The sequence below is a fragment of the Nelumbo lutea genome, chromosome 1, assembly GCF_056320005.1.
Source record: "Nelumbo lutea isolate HS-2025 chromosome 1, American lotus-T2T, whole genome shotgun sequence".
Taxonomy (NCBI): Eukaryota; Viridiplantae; Streptophyta; class Magnoliopsida; order Proteales; family Nelumbonaceae; genus Nelumbo; species Nelumbo lutea.
Window position 1 is genome coordinate 45265826 of NC_142684.1, and position 20995 is coordinate 45286820.

The 20995-nt window shown below is 38.5% G+C and overlaps 1 protein-coding gene across 2 annotated transcripts in view; it reads right to left on the reverse strand.

Annotated features, from left to right (window-relative positions):
- LOC148874488 (DNA topoisomerase, type IA, core) overlaps positions 1–16319 on the reverse strand; it is a 95813-nt gene extending 79494 nt beyond the window's left edge. The window contains exons 1-5 of one of the 2 annotated variants that reach the window (XM_088966096.1): positions 16025–16319; positions 15815–15871; positions 13444–13547; positions 12445–12538; positions 11625–11724 (exon numbers count right to left, since the gene is read on the reverse strand). In XM_088966096.1, the coding sequence (XP_088822222.1) occupies positions 11625–11724; positions 12445–12538; positions 13444–13547; positions 15815–15871; positions 16025–16036 (367 nt within the window). In that variant the 5' untranslated portion in view covers positions 16037–16319. Of the gene's footprint in view, positions 1–11624; positions 11725–12444; positions 12539–13443; positions 13548–15814; positions 15872–16015 lie in introns of both variants that reach the window. The other variant, XM_088966095.1, reaches the window with a different exon arrangement.
- Positions 16320–20995: the final 4676 nt, after the last annotated feature.

The following is a 20995-nucleotide window of genomic DNA, read 5'->3' on the forward strand; positions in this document are numbered from 1 at the left end:
ATACCAGCTTCGTTGCAGGTCGGTGTAACCCCCGATGAAGTTGATTCATAATTTGGCATAGAATACTGCTGAAAATAGTCCAAATCCCACACAACTACACAACAGCCACAAGCAGAATACCAACCCTTACTTCTGGGATGTGAGGAAGAAAACAAGAAACTACTGAAATCAACTCTGTGATGGTTCAGTCATTAAACCAGCCCGGTAATTAGCCCAACACAGCCAAGGCAGACGTTACTATCAGTCCGACTACAATCCATACAGTCTAACAATCCAGCATCCAAACAAATGTATAGAACCAAGGAATAAGGCCTTCACACCATTGGCCAAAAAAAGACAAAAACAAGAACACACCTGTCTAGCACCTATACAAAGGTGCCAACCAGAAATCGACTTCACTACATCGAACAAAGAAGAAAGGGAGTCTCTATCAACATCACCCTTCTTCGACTAGGGTTTCCTTGATATTACGACCAAGGAAGAACCCACAGGAGGTTCCGCCAGTAATCTGCTAGGGTTTCTTTGTCTTCCACGTCCAAGAATTTAAAGAAGGAAAAAAAATGAAGCAGGTTCAAAATAGGAGGGACCAAAATTCTTTTACAGCCCAAAAACTTGCTTTGATACCATGTAATCATTCATGGAGAGTGGGAGACGAGAGAGAAAGAAAGGGAGATCCGATTGAGAGAAAAAAAAAACTATCTCTGGCTGCCGCCAGTTCACTATTTATATTAACTTAATAAAAAAGAATAGAAATTACAAGTATGCCCCTGGCGGCACACCCTAAAAACAAACTAATAAGAAAAAAGGAAAAATAACTAACTGACAGTATCTTAAGAGAACAACCTACTAATAGCAACTATAAAGTAACAATTAAATAAGACTTACAACAAAAACTACACCCACATTTGAAGCCAACAAGGCTCAAAAATAATAAGGGGAAAATGCTAAATATTTATATATATTATGCCTTTTGAACAAATGTTATTGGAGGGGACAATTTAATGATGATCCAATCACATTCTATCATTTGGAATTCGAGAGATTAGAGAGTAAAGAGTCTGAAGACTAAAGAGGGAAAATCAAACTTATCAAACAAACAAATCAAAAAAACCCTTCATCTTCCTCTTGGTTCTTCGATCAACCCTTCCATTTTCAGAGAAACTCACTCTCCCAGTCTCAAAGATTCGGTTCATCTCAAGCTCTCTCACAGTCGATGTCTGACAACCGACATCCGACGAGGTGATGACCGATGCCCGACGAAGCAACGATCGACGATCTTAGATTTTTAGCAATCAACAATCAGCTCTCTACAAGTCTACAACTTCTTGTTGTTTGAGGTTCTTGTTTGTCCTTTCTACAGCTATTCATATTTGGTGATTGGCTCATCAACTCCTCTATAACCAGTAACCACAAGGACCACCATCCAACATTCAAAGGTAACACAACACCCAAAATTTAAAGAAATGCAATGAGATGCTTTGTTTGGTTCGGTGGTGTGTTAAAACTTGTAAGTCCCAAAATGCAATAAGCTCGGTTCATTATCGAACTCGAGCCGAATCAAGCTCGAACACATAAATTCTACAATCGAGCCGAACTCGAGCTTCCGTTTCTAATTCGAATTGAGCTCAAGCCCTGCATTTTTCTACCAAACTGAACTCAAATACTCATGTGCGGCTCAACTCAGCTCAAATCCACCCCTAATTGGGGCCATGAGGCGAATGGCATATACCTATTGGATGTGTCAAAGAACCAAGGGTTAAAGTATTGATATCAGGTATCATATCAAACAACTTGGATATGGATGCGCTTTGGAAACGCATGGATACAGATGAAAATATGGAAACGCTTAGATACGTTAGGAGAATGCATACAAATTCCATAAGTATATTAGTACCACTAAATTTAATGTCAAAATAATCACAAATAGTGTATAAATACATAGGAAATGTATATTTTTATGATATATATAAAGAAATGCCTTACAATTATTTTACTAAGATGCAGAGATATCATACAACTTTTTTTTGACAAATATAGATATCATACAACTTTATTGACAACACATTACTCAAGAGTCCAAGACATATATTAGATTTTTACAAATTAATACATGCACAAAAATTATTATTTTATTTTCTATTAAAGACCAAGGAAAGAAAACATATGCAACTATTATGTTTGAATTATTATATTAATTATTTTATATTTATGCTTTTTAATTTTTAACATTAACAAAAAAGGTCAACTAAAAATATACAATGTTTGGTAAATAATAATTTTATTTTTGTAAACAATAAACATGTTATTATAAAATTTAAATTAAAATACCATTTAATAATTTACAAAAAAATGTATTCTTAAAATATATCATATGTAAATTCATAATTTTTAACTACTAAAATAATTATTTCATTATAATTTTTTTTATATAAATGTAGATTCATTTATATTATATTCTCAAATAATTTGTAAATAATAAATACATTGTTATTTAATACAAATTAAAACATTAATTAATAATTTATAATATTTTTAAGATATATATCATGTGCAAAAATTGAAATTTATAAAATTTAAGTACTAACATAATTATTTTGTCATTAATATTTTATTTGTATAAATTTCTTGAGGTTAAAAATCATTTTTTTATATAAATTTGGATTTGATAGATTATTTATTCTATTAGTTAATAAAATATTAATCTTAAATATTATTCCTTTTAATTTATCGTTGGAGTGGTTGAATATAATACATGTTATTTATTTGACTTGGTTAGGGAAGTCAAATTGAATAAATGTTAATGTATTTCACTTATTATCATAAAATGAGTGTAAGCTTAGTGGTTAATGGCGTGTTTAATTATTGGGAGCGGGTGTCATGGGTTCGAATCACGTCACCCTCTAATTTTTATAGCGTTTTAACTACAAGTTTGTTGATACACCTCTGTATACAATATGCACCAATACAGTAGTGTATCAAGCCGATACGCATGGAAGGATACACTTCCAATCATAGTGTATCCAATATCAGTGCCTTCTAATACCGATACGATATGCCCTGTATCAAGCATATCGTACCGATACCTTAATCCTTGCTAAAAACTTGTTACCGTCATAAAGGGTGTCTTTAAAGTCAAAAATGTCTAAGCCTTGTAATAAGATTATTTTATGTCATTTACATTTGGGTCATTTATCTTTTTCGTCTTTTTATTTATAATCTCCTAAATCTGTACTACTACTAAAAGTGTGAATGATGGTGTGGAATTTTGTTCGACTAAAATACCCCAATTTTTGAATTTGGTCACTCTTTAATTGTAAGGACAGAAATTTAATTTGAACAATTAATTTTTCTTCATTCAAATCCCTCTCATTAGTCTTATATTTAAGGTATCAATCACCATTAACATTCAATAAATCTTATTCTTGACTAAAATACCCCTATTTTTGAATTTGGTCCCTCCTTAATTGTGAGGGCACAAAATGTAATTTGAACTACTTCATTTCTCTCCTCATTCAATTCCCTTTCATTAAGTCTTATACTTAAGTATTAACATCCATTCTTTCAAGGAATCCTATATTAATTAACCATCTTAAAGAAAAACAAGCGTCACAAAGAATGGGTCTGTTTGATTCGTGGAAGGATCAGGATTGGAATCAGAATCAAAATAAAAATCCCCAGATCGGAATCAGAATCACCTATTCTTGATGCCTATTTGGTTCAGTTGGTAATCGGAATTGGGTTCCAATTGTTGTTCATTGGTTCATTTGAAGTTGGAACTGTAACCAAATAAAAATTTTCAATTTTGTATTAGTCGATTTATTATTTTGTTATTACTTTATTAATATTTTATGAATATATAATTATCATTTTACTACTACTTTGTTATTATTGTTTTATTAGTATTTAATAATTAATATCTTAGTCTCCATCATTAGTTTACAAGTATTTTATTAAATATTATAACTTTATTATTGAACATTATTTTTATTATTATATTTTATTAGTTTCCAATTAGTTTACTAGTATTCTATTATTTGGTTTATTTTTTAAATTAATTTATTATTATTTAATAATTAATATGTTAGTATTTTATTATTACTTTAGTTATATTATATTAATATTTTATTTGTACTTAATTAGTATTATGATTATTATTTAATAAGCAATATCTTTGCCTTTTATTATTAATTTATTAATATTTTAGTAAATACTATTATTTTATTATTAATATATTCTTATTTCTATTACTATTATCTTATTATTAATTTCATAATATTTTATTATTTAATTATTAACATTTTGTTACTATTTCATGAATTGTTTATTATTATTGTATTATTAATATTATTTTAACTATATTTTATTAGTATTTTACTTTTACTTTATTATTATATTTAATAATTAATATCTTTGTTATTATTAATTTATTAATATTTTATTATAGTAGTATTATTTTACTAATAGAAAATTTGTGGTAAATTTAGGAAATGGTCCCAAATGACCAATGACCCATTGACATGGTGGAGTCAATGACCCATTGACATAGTAGTATTATTTTATTATAGTAGTATTAGTATTTTGTTTCAAAGTAAGGTCTTTCCCAAGGGTGATGTCTCCCTAAACCAATGAACCATTGACATGGTGGAGTGAGATAAGTGACACAAAAAGAAAAAGCTATACCTACCTTGGCAAATTTGGAAGATGTAAAAGAGGACTGTTAATCGGATCATAGCTCGGTTAAGGATATCTACCTCCTTGGCAGTAATGTCAGGAAAGCTAGAATTAGAAGTAGTGGTCCCAAATGAGTAGAAGCACAAGCACTGGAGGGAGCATTCCATTCCTTTTTCCACTGTCAGCTACATTTGAGCTAGCAATATGTTCACCGCCATTAGGAACTTTATATGGTTTCTTTTCCTTCCTTAATACAGCTGGCTTGAGATTTGGATACAAGATCTAGCATGTGTCCCTGGTATGTTTTTCTACTCTACAGCATGAGAACTTCCAAGTTTTTCTTGTCCCCACTTTTACTTCATTACCAAGGCCAGAAACAAATACTGATTGTTCGGTTGATTGAAAACAAACTTCATTCCCCATCTTCCTTTCATTTTAGCTCTTCATTTCTGATTAGGTAAAACACATATTGCAAGTCTAGTAGTTCATCTCTCCCTAAGATTTGAGAGTGAATACTTTTATAAGAGGAATTCAGCCCTGCAAGGAACTTAAGTATTCTGCCTTCTTCAATTTGTTTATCATACTTCTCTTTATCTTTGATACTCTCCCAGTCTATAATCAAGTGGTGATTGAGTTCTTGCCAAAGATCCTCAAGAGTGACAAAATAAGTTGCCACAAAAAGCTCCCCTTGGTTCAAGGCTGCAATGTCTTGATTCAGCCTATAAACCCAAGAAAAATTCTCTCTGCCCATGTCTTTAGGAGCTTATCCCAAATTATATAGGCTGTGTTGTAGTGTTTCAGTCCTAGCAATCTTGGGTGTTATTGATTGGAGAAGTCAAGACATCACTATGGCATTCTCCCTGCACCAAGTTCTAAATTATAGTCGATCAGTCTTAGGCTCCACAACTTGCCTGTTAATATACCCTTACATACTCTCTACTAATAATAGCTAACTTGGCTGAGATAGCCCAATCAGCATAGCTGAATTCCTCCACGTTGGGCTGTCAAAATAGGGAAGTTCTTCCCCTGACTTGGTTTCCTCTGATGGGATCTCACTAGTGGTAGATATCCTAACAGCAGGTATTATTATCTTCAGACCTGAAAAAACAACAGTAAAACACAGCAAGGAAGAATACAGTTCACCTTCTAGAAAGCCAATAACAGCCTACAACAAACTTCTGGCAACAGTCCTAAGAGTAGCCCAGAAGTTTCCAGAAAGAAGATTGCACACAGCCCTCTTCCAATCCCAAATAGAAAAAAAAAAGATTGAAGTAGCAAGCTTCTGAATGGACTGTCTTCAGGCTAGTTCTTCCTTGCCTCAAAACCCTAGACCTGAACATGGATCTCACTAGCTGTCCATGGACTGCTCCTTTCCTTGCCTTAACAGGGCATAAACAGAAATTCTTAGGGTCTCCTTGGTTTCAATTCTAAGGATAAACCTAAGAGATTGAAGAACAGGTCCTTTAGAAATCCACAAATAAATCAGGGTTTCAGTTCACCTGGGCTAAAAGAAAAAAAAAATTAGAGAACACCAAGGAATCAAGAGGATAAGTTTGAATCTTCAAAGAAACTCCTAGTGCTTTGATACCACTAAATAAGTTGAGCAGAGGAAGAAGAAGAAAGAAGAATGGAACAGTAGAGTTTTTTTTTTTTTTGATAAGTTAGAACAGTAGAGATTTTGAGAACGGGGCAACAACTCGTGTTCTGTCCAGCCCAGATTGATATTTATATAGAAGTTTGAAATAAAAGAGAAATTACAAAAGAGCCCTTAACTAGGTGGGCTGAGAAAACAAAGAAGATACAAGGATATTTGGCCAGGGCCCATTACAAAAATAAAACATATATTTCAGCCAACAATAACCTTATGTCTCACAACAGAGGCCTTACCATTTACCTTCTATGGGTGGGTTACAAATACTTTATTTTGTTTATTGACTATTTTCCGGATATACATGGATTTGTTTGATGCGTTCTCATGATTAGGTTCCAAAATTAATAAACAATTCCATGAACTTGTTCTCACTTAGTTTAAAACTTATATCAAAATATTCCGGTTTGATAATGATAGGCCCCCAATTATCCTCACGTATACCAGGAGAGGGAAAGGGCAGCACAAGCCAGGTCAGCAGTCGGTTGAGGGAAATGTGTGGATACGCCAGCTGGGCATTGCTAGAGGGAGTTAGTTATGATATCAGGAGGGAATATTTCTGGAGGGAATTAGTTAGGATGTCAGGAGGGAATATTTCTGGCGGGAGTTAGTTAGGATGTCAGGAGGGAATAATATATGGGAATTTCTGGATAGGGGGAGGGGGTGTGTGCGGTGAGAAACATTTTGAGTGTTTTGGGAGAGCCGGCGGTCTCTCGAAGAACCAACCACTGTTATTACTCTCCATTGAATGAATACAAGTTTCTTTTCATTTGGGCGGTGTATTTTCACTAAGTGCCTGTGAATTGTGTGTGAGATTTCCGGGACATATCAGGTTACAAATACTTTACTTTGTTTATTGACTATTTTCTGGATATACATGGATTTGTTTGATGCGTTCTCATGATTAGGTTCCAAAATTAATAAACAACTCCATGAACTTGTTATCACTTAGTTTAAAACTTATATCAAAATATTTCGGTTTGATAATGCTAAGGAATACTTTGTGAAGGGTCTCTCTCTACCTACCTTGAAAACTTGGGGGTTATTCATCAAAGTTCTTGTTCTGCACCCCTGAACAAAACAGATGGAAAAATCGGCATATTGTTGAGATTGCTAGAAGCATTTTATTTTCCTCCCATGTTCTTGTAAAATACTGGAGAAGTGCGGTTCTTACTTCAACTTATTTGATTAACCATTCACCTTCAAGGGTTCTTGGGTTCAAATCCCCTTTTAGTCTTTTTTTTTTTTTTTTGTGATGAGGATGTATTCTCTATCCTTCTGAAAATGTTTGGTTGTACTTGTTAGGTTACAGCTAGGAAATGTATCTTCTTTGATTATGCCTCCACACAAAAGGGTTATTGTTGTTATGGTCCTCTTAGTGACACCCGTTTTGTTTCCATGGATGTCATGTTCCTTCCAAGGGGCTACTTTCTTTGATATTCCTCTTCTAGCTCATGTCCCTTGTGATGTTTCTTTTCTAGTAAGTCAACAACACCGATACCAGTTCCACCAGTTCCATCTTCTTCTCATGTTCCCTCTTCTCCTATTGATTGTTCTACCATCCTCTCAGCATCTACCACCCAATGGATGAAGGCATATCTTTGCCACAGACATGGGGAATTTGTTCCCCCTACATGGCAAGAGCCTCTTGCACCTCCCATTACTGATGAAGCAACAGATCCAGCACCTTCCTCATTCCCTTCCCTAATGTTCCTAACCTTGACCTTCCCATTGCCATAAGAAAACATAATTGTAAGTGTACTGCACTGAAACCAGCCTATCAATGTTCCAATATTTGTTCTCAAACAGTCTTCTCTCTCTTTCCAAATGATCCAGCAGACAGCAAAGGGAATGCAACTCCACACTACTTTGTCCTTCAAGCTTCCTCTGAACTTTGACCAGAAGGAAAATAAAGATTAGTACAATTTTCAGATGAAAATAGCAATCCTACAGGAGAAGAATAAGTGCTAAAATGATTCCTCCTGCTCCTAACACGCAGCAAAAACTAGCCAAGTTGAATGCTTTTCAGATGATCCGCTGTTGGAATATTATCCATTGCAACCAGCCACGTGAAGGCTTCCACTCTTGATAGAACAGGGTTACCCCAAACACCTAGAACCTGTCTTGTGTCCATCTGGTTCCAAATTAATGCTGAATTAAAGAACTTTACAGAGATTTTTTTTTGAGAAAAGGTAAGGTATTATTTGTATTAATTAAAGATCCTGTGTACAATGAGTAGCTGTACAAAAAAAGGACCTCGAAAAATGGCAAAGACATCCAACTTCTAACAGCCTCTACAGCCAAATTAATGACCTCAGCTTCAGTAGCTGTTCTATTCTCAAAAATCCTTTTGTTCCTTTCTGACCACACAGCCACTGCCGAAGGGATGGAAGACCAGCAGATTTTCCCTTTCTTGGTTAACCCAGGTAAATGCCACTCCAATAGAGCTTTAACTGAGACTGGCATGCACCAATTTAGGTCCAGAGCTTTCAAAAAATGATTCCAAACTGCTGAGCTAAACTTGCAGTGAAGGAATAGATGCCCAGAGGACTCCATCTCCATATTGCATAAACAGCACAATAAGTCTGAAATGTTAAATCCTTTTTTCAGCAACATCTCTTTGGACAGGCACCTCTCCAAAGCTGTCACCCAAACAAAGAACTTGACTTTTGAAGGAGCCATGTTCCCCCAAATGGCCTGCCTGGGAAAAGGGACTTCAATCTTCCCCACTAGAAAATTGTAAAAGGATTTAACTGTGAATTCTCCTGACTTGGTCCACTTCCAAACTCTTGAATCCTGCAAATGATGAAGGAAATCTGCTATCTGCTGAATCTCCCAATCATTAAAACCCATCCTAAAGGAAGGAGTCCAGCACAGTCTACTTTCATTTAACATGAATGAATCAGCCACCAAGGCTTCCGTTTCTGAAGCCACATTAAATAAGGCAGGGAACAACTCTTTGAGTGCTGTCACCAGTCCAATGATCTAACCAGATGCAGCTATTAAACTGCTTGGATGCTTTACAGATTCCTTTCCACACACCACATCCATAAGTCAAAGAGGATAAATGAGCACCAACAGAGCAAGGAAATCTGCTATCTGCTGAATCTCCCAATCATTAAAACCCATCCTAAAGGAAGGAGTCCAGCACAGTCTACTTTCATTTAACACGAATGAATCAGCCACTAAGGCTTCCGTTTCTGAAGCCACATTAAATAAGGCAGGGAACAACTCTTTTAGAGTGCTGTCACCAGTCCAATGATCTAACCAGAATCTGATTCTTCTTCCATCTCCCGCTTTAAATCTGATGCAGCTATTGAACTGCTTGGATGCTTTACAGATTCCTTTCCACACACCACATCCATAAGTCAGAGAGGATAAATCAGCACCCTCCACCCATTATTCCTTAAGCCATATTTCTCCTCTATAACCTTCCTCCAAAGCTTGTTTGTTTCAGTTGATAATCTCCACAGCCAACTTTCCAATAAGGCTAGGTTGAATAACTTTATATGTCTTATTCCCAGACCTCCCCGTGACTGGAGCTTGCAGATTTGCTCCCAATTCATTAGATGGTACTTATGGGAATCTTTCCAAAGAAAATTCCTCATCTTTTTTTTCCATTTCCTCTGCGACTTCTGAAGGAACAGGAAAGAGGGCTATAAAATAAGTCAAAGACTGGTGGCTAGTATACTTCTGATTAGAGTAACCTTGCCACCTTTAGAGAGGTACCTTGACTTCCAAGCTGCCAGTTTTTGGTCCATCCTTTTTAGGACTGGACTCCAAATAGCTTTAGAGGTGCATTTGGCACCAATCAGCAGCCCCAAATAATTTGAAGGCAACCTGCCCAGCAGCCCAAGAGATCAGCCAGGCTCTGGAAATTAGGCACCTCCCCAACAGCTAACAATTCACTCTTTGCTAGATTTGCCTTCAACCTGATACATTTCAAACCAGAAGAGTAAATATTTCAGGTTTAAGATCAGGTCCTCAGATGCATTGCAGAAAAGGAGGGTATCATCTGCATATTGCAAAATGGGAATTTTTGTCCCTCTTGAACCTACTTCAAAACCCTCCAAGAGATCCAATTCTGAGGCCCTACCAACCAATTTACTGAAACCTTCCATCACAATTAGAAAGAGCAAGGGTGACAGTGGATCTCCTTGTCTCAAACCTCTGGAACTATTAAAATTTCCTTTTGCTGACCCATTTAATAAAATTGAGAACCTTGGTGTGGAAATGCATACTTTTATCCAGCTTCTCCACTTTGATCCAAAATGCATCCTTTCCAACATATAATTCAAAAAAGCCCAATTTACAGAGAATTTCCCATCCCTGCATCCTTTCTGCATATTGCAAAATGGGAATTTTTGTCCCTCTTGAACCTACTTCAAAACCCTCCAAGAGATCCAATTCTGAGGCCCTACCAACCAATTTACTGAAACCTTCCATCACAATTAGAAAGAGCAAGGGTGACAGTGGATCTCCTTGTCTCAAACCTCTGGAACTATTAAAATTTCCTTTTGCTGACCCATTTAATAAAATTGAGAACCTTGGTGTGGAAATGCATACTTTTATCCAGCTTCTCCACTTTGATCCAAAATGCATCCTTTCCAACATATAATTCAAAAAAGCCCAATTTACAGAGAATTTCCCATCCCTGCATCCTTCCACCAAAGTTCGTCTCTTGATGAACTTGAAACCTTAGATTGTTCTAACTTATCCAGCAGCAAAATGCACTCATCCACCTCCCAATCAAGAAGCAGCCTTCTAAATTTGGGGTACCAGACCAACGGTTCACCTCTCATCTCACAGCATTGATGAATACTAATATCCTGTTCAGCCAGATTATAAAGCGTCAGGCACAGCTCAGACAACTTTCCAACTCCACACCAAACAGATAAATGGAAGTTCCCCAATTTGACATTCAAAAACAGCAACACACTCTTCAAACACTTCTCTTCTTACCCCAACTCCAATCATGACACTCTTGGACAAGTTCACTTTCAAGCCTGTCAGCAATTCAGATTTGCCAAAAATAGCTCTTAAGTTCAAGACCTGTTCCACCGATGCTCTATTCTATTACCAACTTGGTGTTATATAAGAAAAAACAATGTTTTGGGAGTTCCAAAAATCATATGACCTCTATTGTACACACACACACACACACAAATATGTATAAGCCTCACATGTCTCACATGTGAGTGTATAAGAAAGAACACCTTCAGTTACATTCAACCAATGAATAATGACACTGACAATAGTAGGAAGTTTTAAATCAAGAGGATCTTAAACTAGAATAAATGAGTACCTTCAAAACATATGTTCTCTCCCTCACGATCACAATCCAGCCACAATACCAGATGCCCACAACCACGTGCTTCTTGACTTAAGTGCCTACAAATATGAGCCTTATTTCCACAACAAAGTAACATATATCAGAAATAATGTAAAGCTGTAAACTAAGATGTTAGGGATAACATAAAAATCAGATTGCATAGAACTGGAGTGTTAAACACTGTGCACCAGTCACCCACAAATACTTTCTGGATTTCTTGACAACACATAAACTTGAGGGAAACAACTTTAGAGAAAAGATTTCATTTCTTGATTTTGAAGTTCTGTAGCTGGCATTAAAATAGAATTGCAATAATAAATTAAAGAGAAACAGGTGGGGTTAAAGTTGGATGAATTTAATGTGGGAATATAGGTTGAACAGCAAGCTCGTGAACAATCCATTATACAACAGCAAGAAATGATGTATAAGAATCTAGTTGCATGCTACCTCAAAATAAGCATTTTTTAGAAGGATGAAAAGTACCAAAATTTTCACCTAAATACTTGTAACTACCTGATGGTGAAGTAATTTTCATACCAACTAGTAACAAGGCGAAACATGGACTACAGAATTTTTCATTGTCTAATAATGCATCTATTACCATAACCAGAAGTGTTCAGAACCTAGAATATTCAAAACATAAAGAAGTCAAGAAAACCACCAAAATGATGTTCAAACAGAGAAAGCCAACAGCAACATTTGTAACAAAAGCCTTAAATAAGTTTAACCAAAAGAAGCATGCTATGAACTTTAAAATATAAAATTAATCAATAATCTAGCAAAAAAGAAATACCTTTGGGTTTGATTCCGTCTTTTGAACTGGCACCTGGAAAAGATCCAGAGGATCTGTAGCTTCCCAGTTTTGATAGGTTGGTGGAAAATCTACACTATATTTCCACAGAGGAAAAACCAAATCAACCCACAGGAAACTAAACAAGAAATGATGGCATGCAATCACCTAAAATTATCCCAGCTGTCAGCATTCGGAGTTAACAATGGTTGGTATTATTAAACTCTTTACCCAACCAGTGGCAGTATACAGAAAATTATGAATATTAATCTTATTACAGAATCCCTAAGAACAATGATACTACCTGTGTAATGAAATAAAGGCTCAAATTAAACTAATCAATATGCCCCACTTTTCAGTCTTGGAAACAAGACAAATTTTAATGGTTATCAAGGGAAATATGATAAAAATAAATTAGAAACTCATTCATAGAAGTATATATGTAATGGGAAGCTGCTAAATGGATCATTTAGTGTAGCAATGATGCAGGATGGGAAGGAGAAAAGTTATATTGGAATGACTGTAATGGACATAAAATAAGAGGAAAAATTAAGGATATGAATCATGACAGGAAGAGAACTCAGATCTGAAATAGAAAATAGAAAGAGAAGAAATAGTACACATTTAGAAGATCATGCTATTACCCGCAAGTAACTTCAAAATAAATTCTTATGCCATTAACTCAACTCTTAAGTTTCAATTACAATAACTCCACTAATAGGACTTTTTTCTTTGATAAATCCACCAATAGGACTTTCACACCATTTCATCCCAATATTTACATTTTCATAAAGAGAACAAGAAAAATCACTATCTTAGCATGAATTTTTAAAAATAAATTATTCAAACACGCTTAACCCTTTATTCCTTTACACTAAACCTCTATATTACTAAAGATATTGTATTATGTAGCATGTAAATCAGATTACAGGGTTACAGCATATTAGGGGCTAAGAACAGATTTTTATCGATGTCCCTTTTAAAGCAAAACAAAATAAGGACCTGAAGACATGCCCAATGACAGAAGTCACTTTGTAATGCGCACGAACACCCAAAAATGTCCCATCAAATTCATGAACCTCAGTACTACCTTTCTGAGAAGAAATCTGTAGCAAAGTATATGCACTGTAAGTAACAAGTAACGTCAAAATCCATCTGAAAAAAAAAATACATTCCAAAGAATGGAAATAAAAAATAGGATCTTAAAATTCAAAAGGAGAGAGAGCTTCAAAGAAAATTCAATATCATACTAGAAAACATGATTGAGAACTAGGTTCATGTGATGCAGTATAGTAGAACTTAGACATCAAATAACAGATATATCATAATCTCCACAATGCAGGTTCATGAGGAATCACAACATTCTGGAAAATCAAAAGTAAGAGCTCGACAGCCAACAGCATCACATAAGACCCTTAGTTCAATCGTGAGGGATAAGCCCAGCATCCCAACAAAACCATTTTTTCTTTTTTTTTTTATGCCACATATCCCCAACAGTTGCCGATTAAAATTAAATACTAAAAGCACATTCTCCACCCCCCCCCCCAGGGGGGAAAGCTACATCTCAACCCCTAGGCATGCCAAATCACAGTGTGTGTACTAAATACCTCTCTGTGCAAACACAAGTAAGATTTTCTCCCTCGCCACTCCTCAGTACCTTCTTTTTTATCGATAACAGCAAACTTAATTAATAATTCAAGATGAAAAATATACAAAAAGAGGAGAGGTAACCTTTCTTAACTCTCCTCACTTCTTCCCACCCCTTCCCAGAACAAATGACTTCTTCCCACCCCTTGTTTTGCTAGAACATCAGCAAAAGCATTAGCAGTTCATTTGACCCATTTCCCTCCTTTTGCAGCCAATCCACTACCAGCTTCGAATCACCTTCTATGATCAGCTTACTCAAATTCATATCCCTTGCCTTTTGCAGTCCCTCCATAATAGCCAGAATCTCAGCCCATAGTGAGTCACCCACTCCAATTGGACCTGAGAATAAACCAATAACTCTGTCTTCATTTCTAAAAACACCTCCAATGCCAGAGGGACCTGGGTTACCTGCACTACTCCCATCAAAATTTAACTTGAATTCCTTTCTTCCCAAATTGTCCAGCTCACTGCAGCCCTTAAGCACTTCCACAACACTCTTCCCCTTTTCTTAGGCCACCTCCTAAAGAAGGTAGTAGTAAACAGGCTTTGCAAACTAGGCAGGGGAGCCACCTACACCCAAACAACAAGAAAAACCATTCCCAAAAAAATAACAACAGGGTACAAGATTAATAACAAAGAGAAAATAGTAAATAAGTCCAGAAAATAGTAAATAAGTCCAGAAACTTTCTAAGTGTCATGATAAAGAGAAAATAGTAAATAAGTCCAGAAACTTCCAAATACAGTTATAAAAGGTTGATCAGATCCCAAAGTAAAGACAGAATAACAAACATAATAGAGTCTCCCAATCTAGAATATTCCTCAATTTTAGCCATTTTCAGGAGTGTCAGAACACTCATCACTATTACTCTTCCATTGCAAGGAAGATCAAGTCCTTCCTCACTCAGCTCTCAATTCAGAAACAATCTCAGCTCTCTAGATTATCAGATCGAGAGACTTACGGTCACTTTTCAGTCCCAGCTTCCTTGCTACCCCAACTTTAAGAAATTCAAGACAGATCAAAGCCTAACCACCGTACCATAGTAAAACTTCACTCCAACAATGCAAGGAGAAATATAAGATGGTTTTGGCCACGTAGAACAAACACCAATAAATGCACTACCTTTGAGCAATATGAAGGTTCTACAAAGACAAGGGCAATGCCAAAAAGAAACCATTTAATAACTCATTCTTCATATCCTTCAAAAAAAATAAATAAAGATATGGTCCATATGGATATGAAGAGAGCTGGAGTTGGATAAAGCAGGCAATGATCTTGATGATGGAATATATGTCAAATGTGCCAGAGCTGGAGAAATATAAGATGGTTTTGGCCATTTAGAACAAACATCAATAAATGCACTGTCTTTAAGCAACATGAAGGTTCTATAAAGACAAGGGCAATGCCAAAAAGAAACCGTTAAATACCCCATTCTTCATATCCTTCAAAAAAAATAATAATAAAGATATGGTCCATATGGATATGAAGAGAGCTGGAGTTGGATAAAGCAGACAATGATCTTGATGATGGAATATATGTCAAATGTGCCAGATTAAAGTTCAAAGTGCTTATTTAAATTAAATAATTATTTAAAATCAGCAATGTTCTGTCCTTTTACTTGTAAAGGGAACTAATAACTATAACAGAGCATGAAATTGAAAACGATTATTCACCAATACCCAATTCTAGAGTTTCAGAATTACTGAACAACAAGATTATAGAACTTACGCGACCGCCTGAAAGTGCAAGGGCAATAGAGAGAGCAATGCTAGGTTTCTCTGCGACCTGCAAACAAAGAGGGAAAAAAGATGATGTTGGAACCCATAAAGCAGACCAAGTAGAACAACTGGAACACTAACAATAAACCCCCTTTTACGGCGTGGGTCTGTGTGTGTGTGTGTGTGAGAGAGAGAGAGAGAGAGAGATCACCATAAGGACCTTCGCGGCCATTTCCACAATACAAATAGATCTGTACTCTGTAGTAAGCGATATCGCTTATTTGACAGACAGACAAGGCCGCCACATCAAAACCACGCGAATCAAATGGAAGTTGGCCATTCTAACTATTTGCAGGTTTCGAAGCTGCCGTTGTTTTTTTGTTTCATGGAGCACAACGGGACTGAGTTGCCGTGTCATCATGAAAATTTTGGCCGTTGTGTTCTCCACTTTTGTCCCTCAAAGTCGAAACCTGGGACTGCAATTTGGGCCGGGTTCGCCTGAACCCAAACTGAAAAAGTCAGGGTTGGGTTGAGTTGGGTTGGATCGACAATTGGATTAAGGTTAGGTTGACTTTTCCAATCGACTTCATGTGGTAAGGATTGACCGCTCCGGAACCCGATAGCTCTACTATGTGTTTTTTTTTTTTCGCTTTAGAAGTTTTCCTAATTACTTAGAAAAAACCCATTCATCTTCAATGTTCGACCCGTAGCACCATGAAATGGTTTCTTAACATGAGAGAAAGAAACATAATGTAAACCAGAGGCTATTTGCTGAGCATTCAGAAGAAGATGTTTCCATGGCCAAGGAGCAATTGAATCTCGGGATAGACGATCGCCCTGTATAAGCATATTTCCTCGTCAAATCCGATTAGCCACCTTTACAGCTAATAACATCCCTTCCATCTCTACCATATCTGCATCCCCTAAGTACTAAACATGATTTGGCCATTATGAAACATTCATCACCATCAACTGTTACACAAGTCGCTGCTCCCCTTCCATCTTTATATGAACCATCAAAAAACATCATCACATCCGAATGTTGGCTAATTTCTCTGTCTTCTCCATACTGAACCTGTAACCCATCCCTTGCATGTGCTTGAAGCCCCACTAACTCTATCATAAATTGTCTTATTTTGTTAATTACTCATTCTGGTACAATCGTAACACTAACACCATTGAACATAATATCATTTCTAGCTAGCCAAATCATCCATAGCACTATAGCATGCGACTGCAAACAATAGAACATTTGCATCCTCTATTAGACTCACCCGCTGAACACAATTTGTTAACCATTCAGCAATTGTGTTCTCACTCACCCCATCCGGTCTCCAACCAATACTACCAAACCAGATTGCCTTTGAGAAACTGTACCACCAAAATAAATGCTCAGGTGTTTCTTCTTCTTTCGCACAAAAAGCACTCCTCCTTTCAACATGTTGTCCCCACCATCTGTTTTTGGTAAAAATTAACCCCTGCACCAGCCTCCACATAAGTAATTTAATTTGAGAATTCATCGGGTCATGGACAAGCTGGTCCTGTGAGACACGTGGCCGCCCAATTATCACCCTGCCATATCTTCCTAACTCGGTCACGTCGGCAGAGCTCGGCCACGTTGGCATAATCCGACCGAGCTACACTATTATGGTGTCCCCTCCCCCCCATGTTCTCCTTTCAGCCACATCAACTATACGTCACGTGGATGAGCACAACCATGCTTAAAGAGGAATAAGGAAGACAACTCCGCCAGGGAATGAGACTCTATCCCGAATACCTTGACGACTAACCTCATCCCGACAACCCCGGAAGCCCAATCCGACTAGGACACGGATATTTTCCTATAAAAAGGTACTCCATGCTCAAGGTAAGGAATCCAACTTCTGAGAGTGACACAGCTACTTAACTCGAACCGGCATCCTTATAGCTCAGCCCGACCATCCTACCACCACCTACTGACTTGAGCGTCGGAGTTCTTACTCAGGGATAACTCCTCGAGTCTTTGACTTCTATTTCCTTGATCACATGTCTTAAAGCGCGGCCTCGTCCTTATAGCTCGGCCCTGCCCTGCCAACTAGGACTATCTAATTGCCCTCCTCGGTTCGTGCACTACCTCGAATTGAGCAGCATCAGATTGGCACCGTCTGTAGGAAATGCACAAAAAGCCTTTCCCGAAAATCTCATTCCTCGCCGTGCAATTAAGGAAGCGATCAAGATGCCTAAAAACCAGCCTGAGTGATCAACTGACCATTCCCCGACTCGGGAGAACCGACACTCCCCGCACCAAGAAGTCCTGCAGCCTTCAGTCGTAATAGATCAAGCGCAATTCCAAGCCATGCAGGAAAAGGTTCATAGGATCTTCAAATTCATTCAAACACTAGGGTCTGCTGCACCATTCAACTGGGCTGCCCCTCACGGCCCGATGCACACAAAGGACGATCCTCGGACCAAGGACCCCAAAGCGCGTTGGACGGACGTAAGGGGAGAACGGTATGAGCATATGAGGTAGGACACAACCCGAAGGCCCACCACCACTGCCCATTCCCGCGGACAGGACCGTTGTAGCCAGACACACCAACCAGTGCGCATCCCCGCCAAGGAAAGGCTCGGCAAAAGGACGCCGCCCTTCGTGGTCTCCGTCGCCAAGTCAAGTTCGGTCAAGTATCACCCCACATGACCCAAAAGGGAGGTCATACACACTGCAGCCCTTCGTGGTTGCTCTAACTCTTCCGACAATGTCTGGAAGAGTTAGAGCGTACTTCCTCCCCTAAGAGTGCAATCCCCGTCGTCGATCAACCTGTGTACGCCACCGCACATATCACCAAGGAGCCACCCTCCATCCAGGACATCGTGGATGAGGTACCCCCTGCCGGATGGCGAGCCCCCCAACTTGACAAGTACAACGAAAATCCCGACCCCTAAGACCATATTGCAGTGCTTCAAGCCTAGATGATGCTACATGGTGCGTCGAAGGGACAGATGTGTAAAGCCCTTGTAACCATGTTGCAAGGCCCAGCCTTGGCATGGTACTCCTCCCTGCTGCCGAGGTCTATAGTGTTATGGGCACAACTGGAGACCCAGTTCCTAGCACAGTTCACAGTAAGTCAGATGCATTGGAAAACCTCGGCCAGTCTCATGCAAGTCTGACAGAGAAAGACGGAGTCCCTTAGGGACTACCTAGCGAGGTTCAACAAAGAAGCACTTCAAGTCAGGGACATAAATCAATCAGTCGCAGTGACGGACATACAACATAGACTCCGCCCTTCCCCGTTCAACTTTTCCATCTCCAAGAATCCTCCTCAAACATTGGTCGCGCTAATGAGCCATGCACAGAAGTATATCAACGCTGAAGAGGCCCAGGTGCAACTCAGAGACAAGGATGAGAAGACCGACAGAAAAAGGAGAGAGAATGATAAGCACAAAGTCTGAAATGTTAGACAGAGACCCCAAGAGGCAAGATCATCGGACTGACCATAGACCTCGCACCCCTCCACCAACCTATCGGAATTTCACACTGCTTAATGTTCCACAATTTGAGGTTCTGATGCAAATCCGCAACCGCAACTATGTCAAGTGGCCCGAGAAGATGAAGATGCAAAGCAACAAGAGGAACCGAGACATATTGCGAGTTCTAAAAGGACACGACCACGATACGGAGAACTATTTCGACCTGCGCAACCATATCAAAGATCTAATTAGGCGCGGTTATCTTAGCGACTTCGTAAACATAACGGAGAAGTCAGCCCAAGAGGAAAGAAGAGCGGACGAAGCTCGACAACCTCTGCCCAAGTTGGCGTTATCCAAGTAATATTGGGAGGAAGTGCCTCCATAGGGGAAAGTAGCTCAATACGGAAAATACATGTTTGGTTGTGCGAGATCGACGATCGAGGTCACGAGAGGAGGTGCGACACATCTATTACCTTCATTGGCGATGACCTTCGAGGAGTCCAAACATTGCATGACGACGCCTTGGTCATTACAGCCAGAGTGGCCAATTTCGAGCTACAACGGATCCTATTTGACACAAGGAGTTCCATTAACGTGTTGTTTGAAGATGCGTTTGAAAAGCTCAGCATTGCTAAAGAACAGCTTGCACCAATTAGCACTCCTTTGATGGGATTTTCAGGAGAGTCCCTCCAGCCCACTAGGAGGATAGCTCTTCCCCTCTTGATCGGGGACAGCGACGTGACTGCGACGACCATGGTAGATTTCATTGTGGTGTGCTATCCCTCTTCTTACAACGTGATCCTCGATAGGTCAACCCTCAACGACCTATAGGCAGTAGTCTCAACATACCACCTCGCCATGAAATTTCCAACCAAATATGACATAGGGGTGGCACGCAGGGACTAGAAAATAGCGTGACATTGCTATTAGTTATCCTGCCGAGGATCATGTCTAATGATCGAGACATTGATGGCGGAAGCATATGACCTACGCGACAAAGTAAAGGCATAGTGTGGCCAACCTATAGAAGACCTCATCCAGGACCCCTTGTTTGCGGAAGACCCCAAAAAGACGGTTCAATTTGGTTCCCTGCTATGGGACCACCTCCGAGAGGAACTTGTTCAACTATTGAGGAACAATGCTGACGTGCTCGCTTGGTTGACAGAGGACATGCCTGGAATCGATCCCAAAGTTATCACACATCGGTTGAACATAGACCCTCATTACCGACCTGTGAAACAGAAGAAAAGAAACTTCACCTCAGAGCGGTGGCAAGTGATCACCGTGGAAGTATAGGAGTTGCTCGATGTCGGCTTCATTAGGGAAGTTAAATACCCTGATTGGCAAGAAAGGCCAACGGAAAGCAGAGGATCTGCATCAACTTCACCGACCTAAATAAGGTCTGTCCCAAAGACAGCTTTCTCCTTCCTCGGATCGACCAGCTCATCAATGCAACAACAGGACATGAGCTCCTAAGCTTCATGGATGACTTCTTAGGCTACAACCAGATCTAGATTGACCCGGATGACCAAGAGCGAACGGCCTTTATCACTGACTACGGACTACTATAAGGTAATGCCCTTTGGCCTCAAAAATGCCGGTGTTACCTATCAATAGAGGAACGTGGAACCGTATGTCGACAATATGCTCATAAAAAGAAAAAAGTTTGAGAATCACCTAGCCGACCTCCACGAAGTCTTCAACACACTTAGAAAGTACAGATGAAGTTAAACCCGAGCAAGTG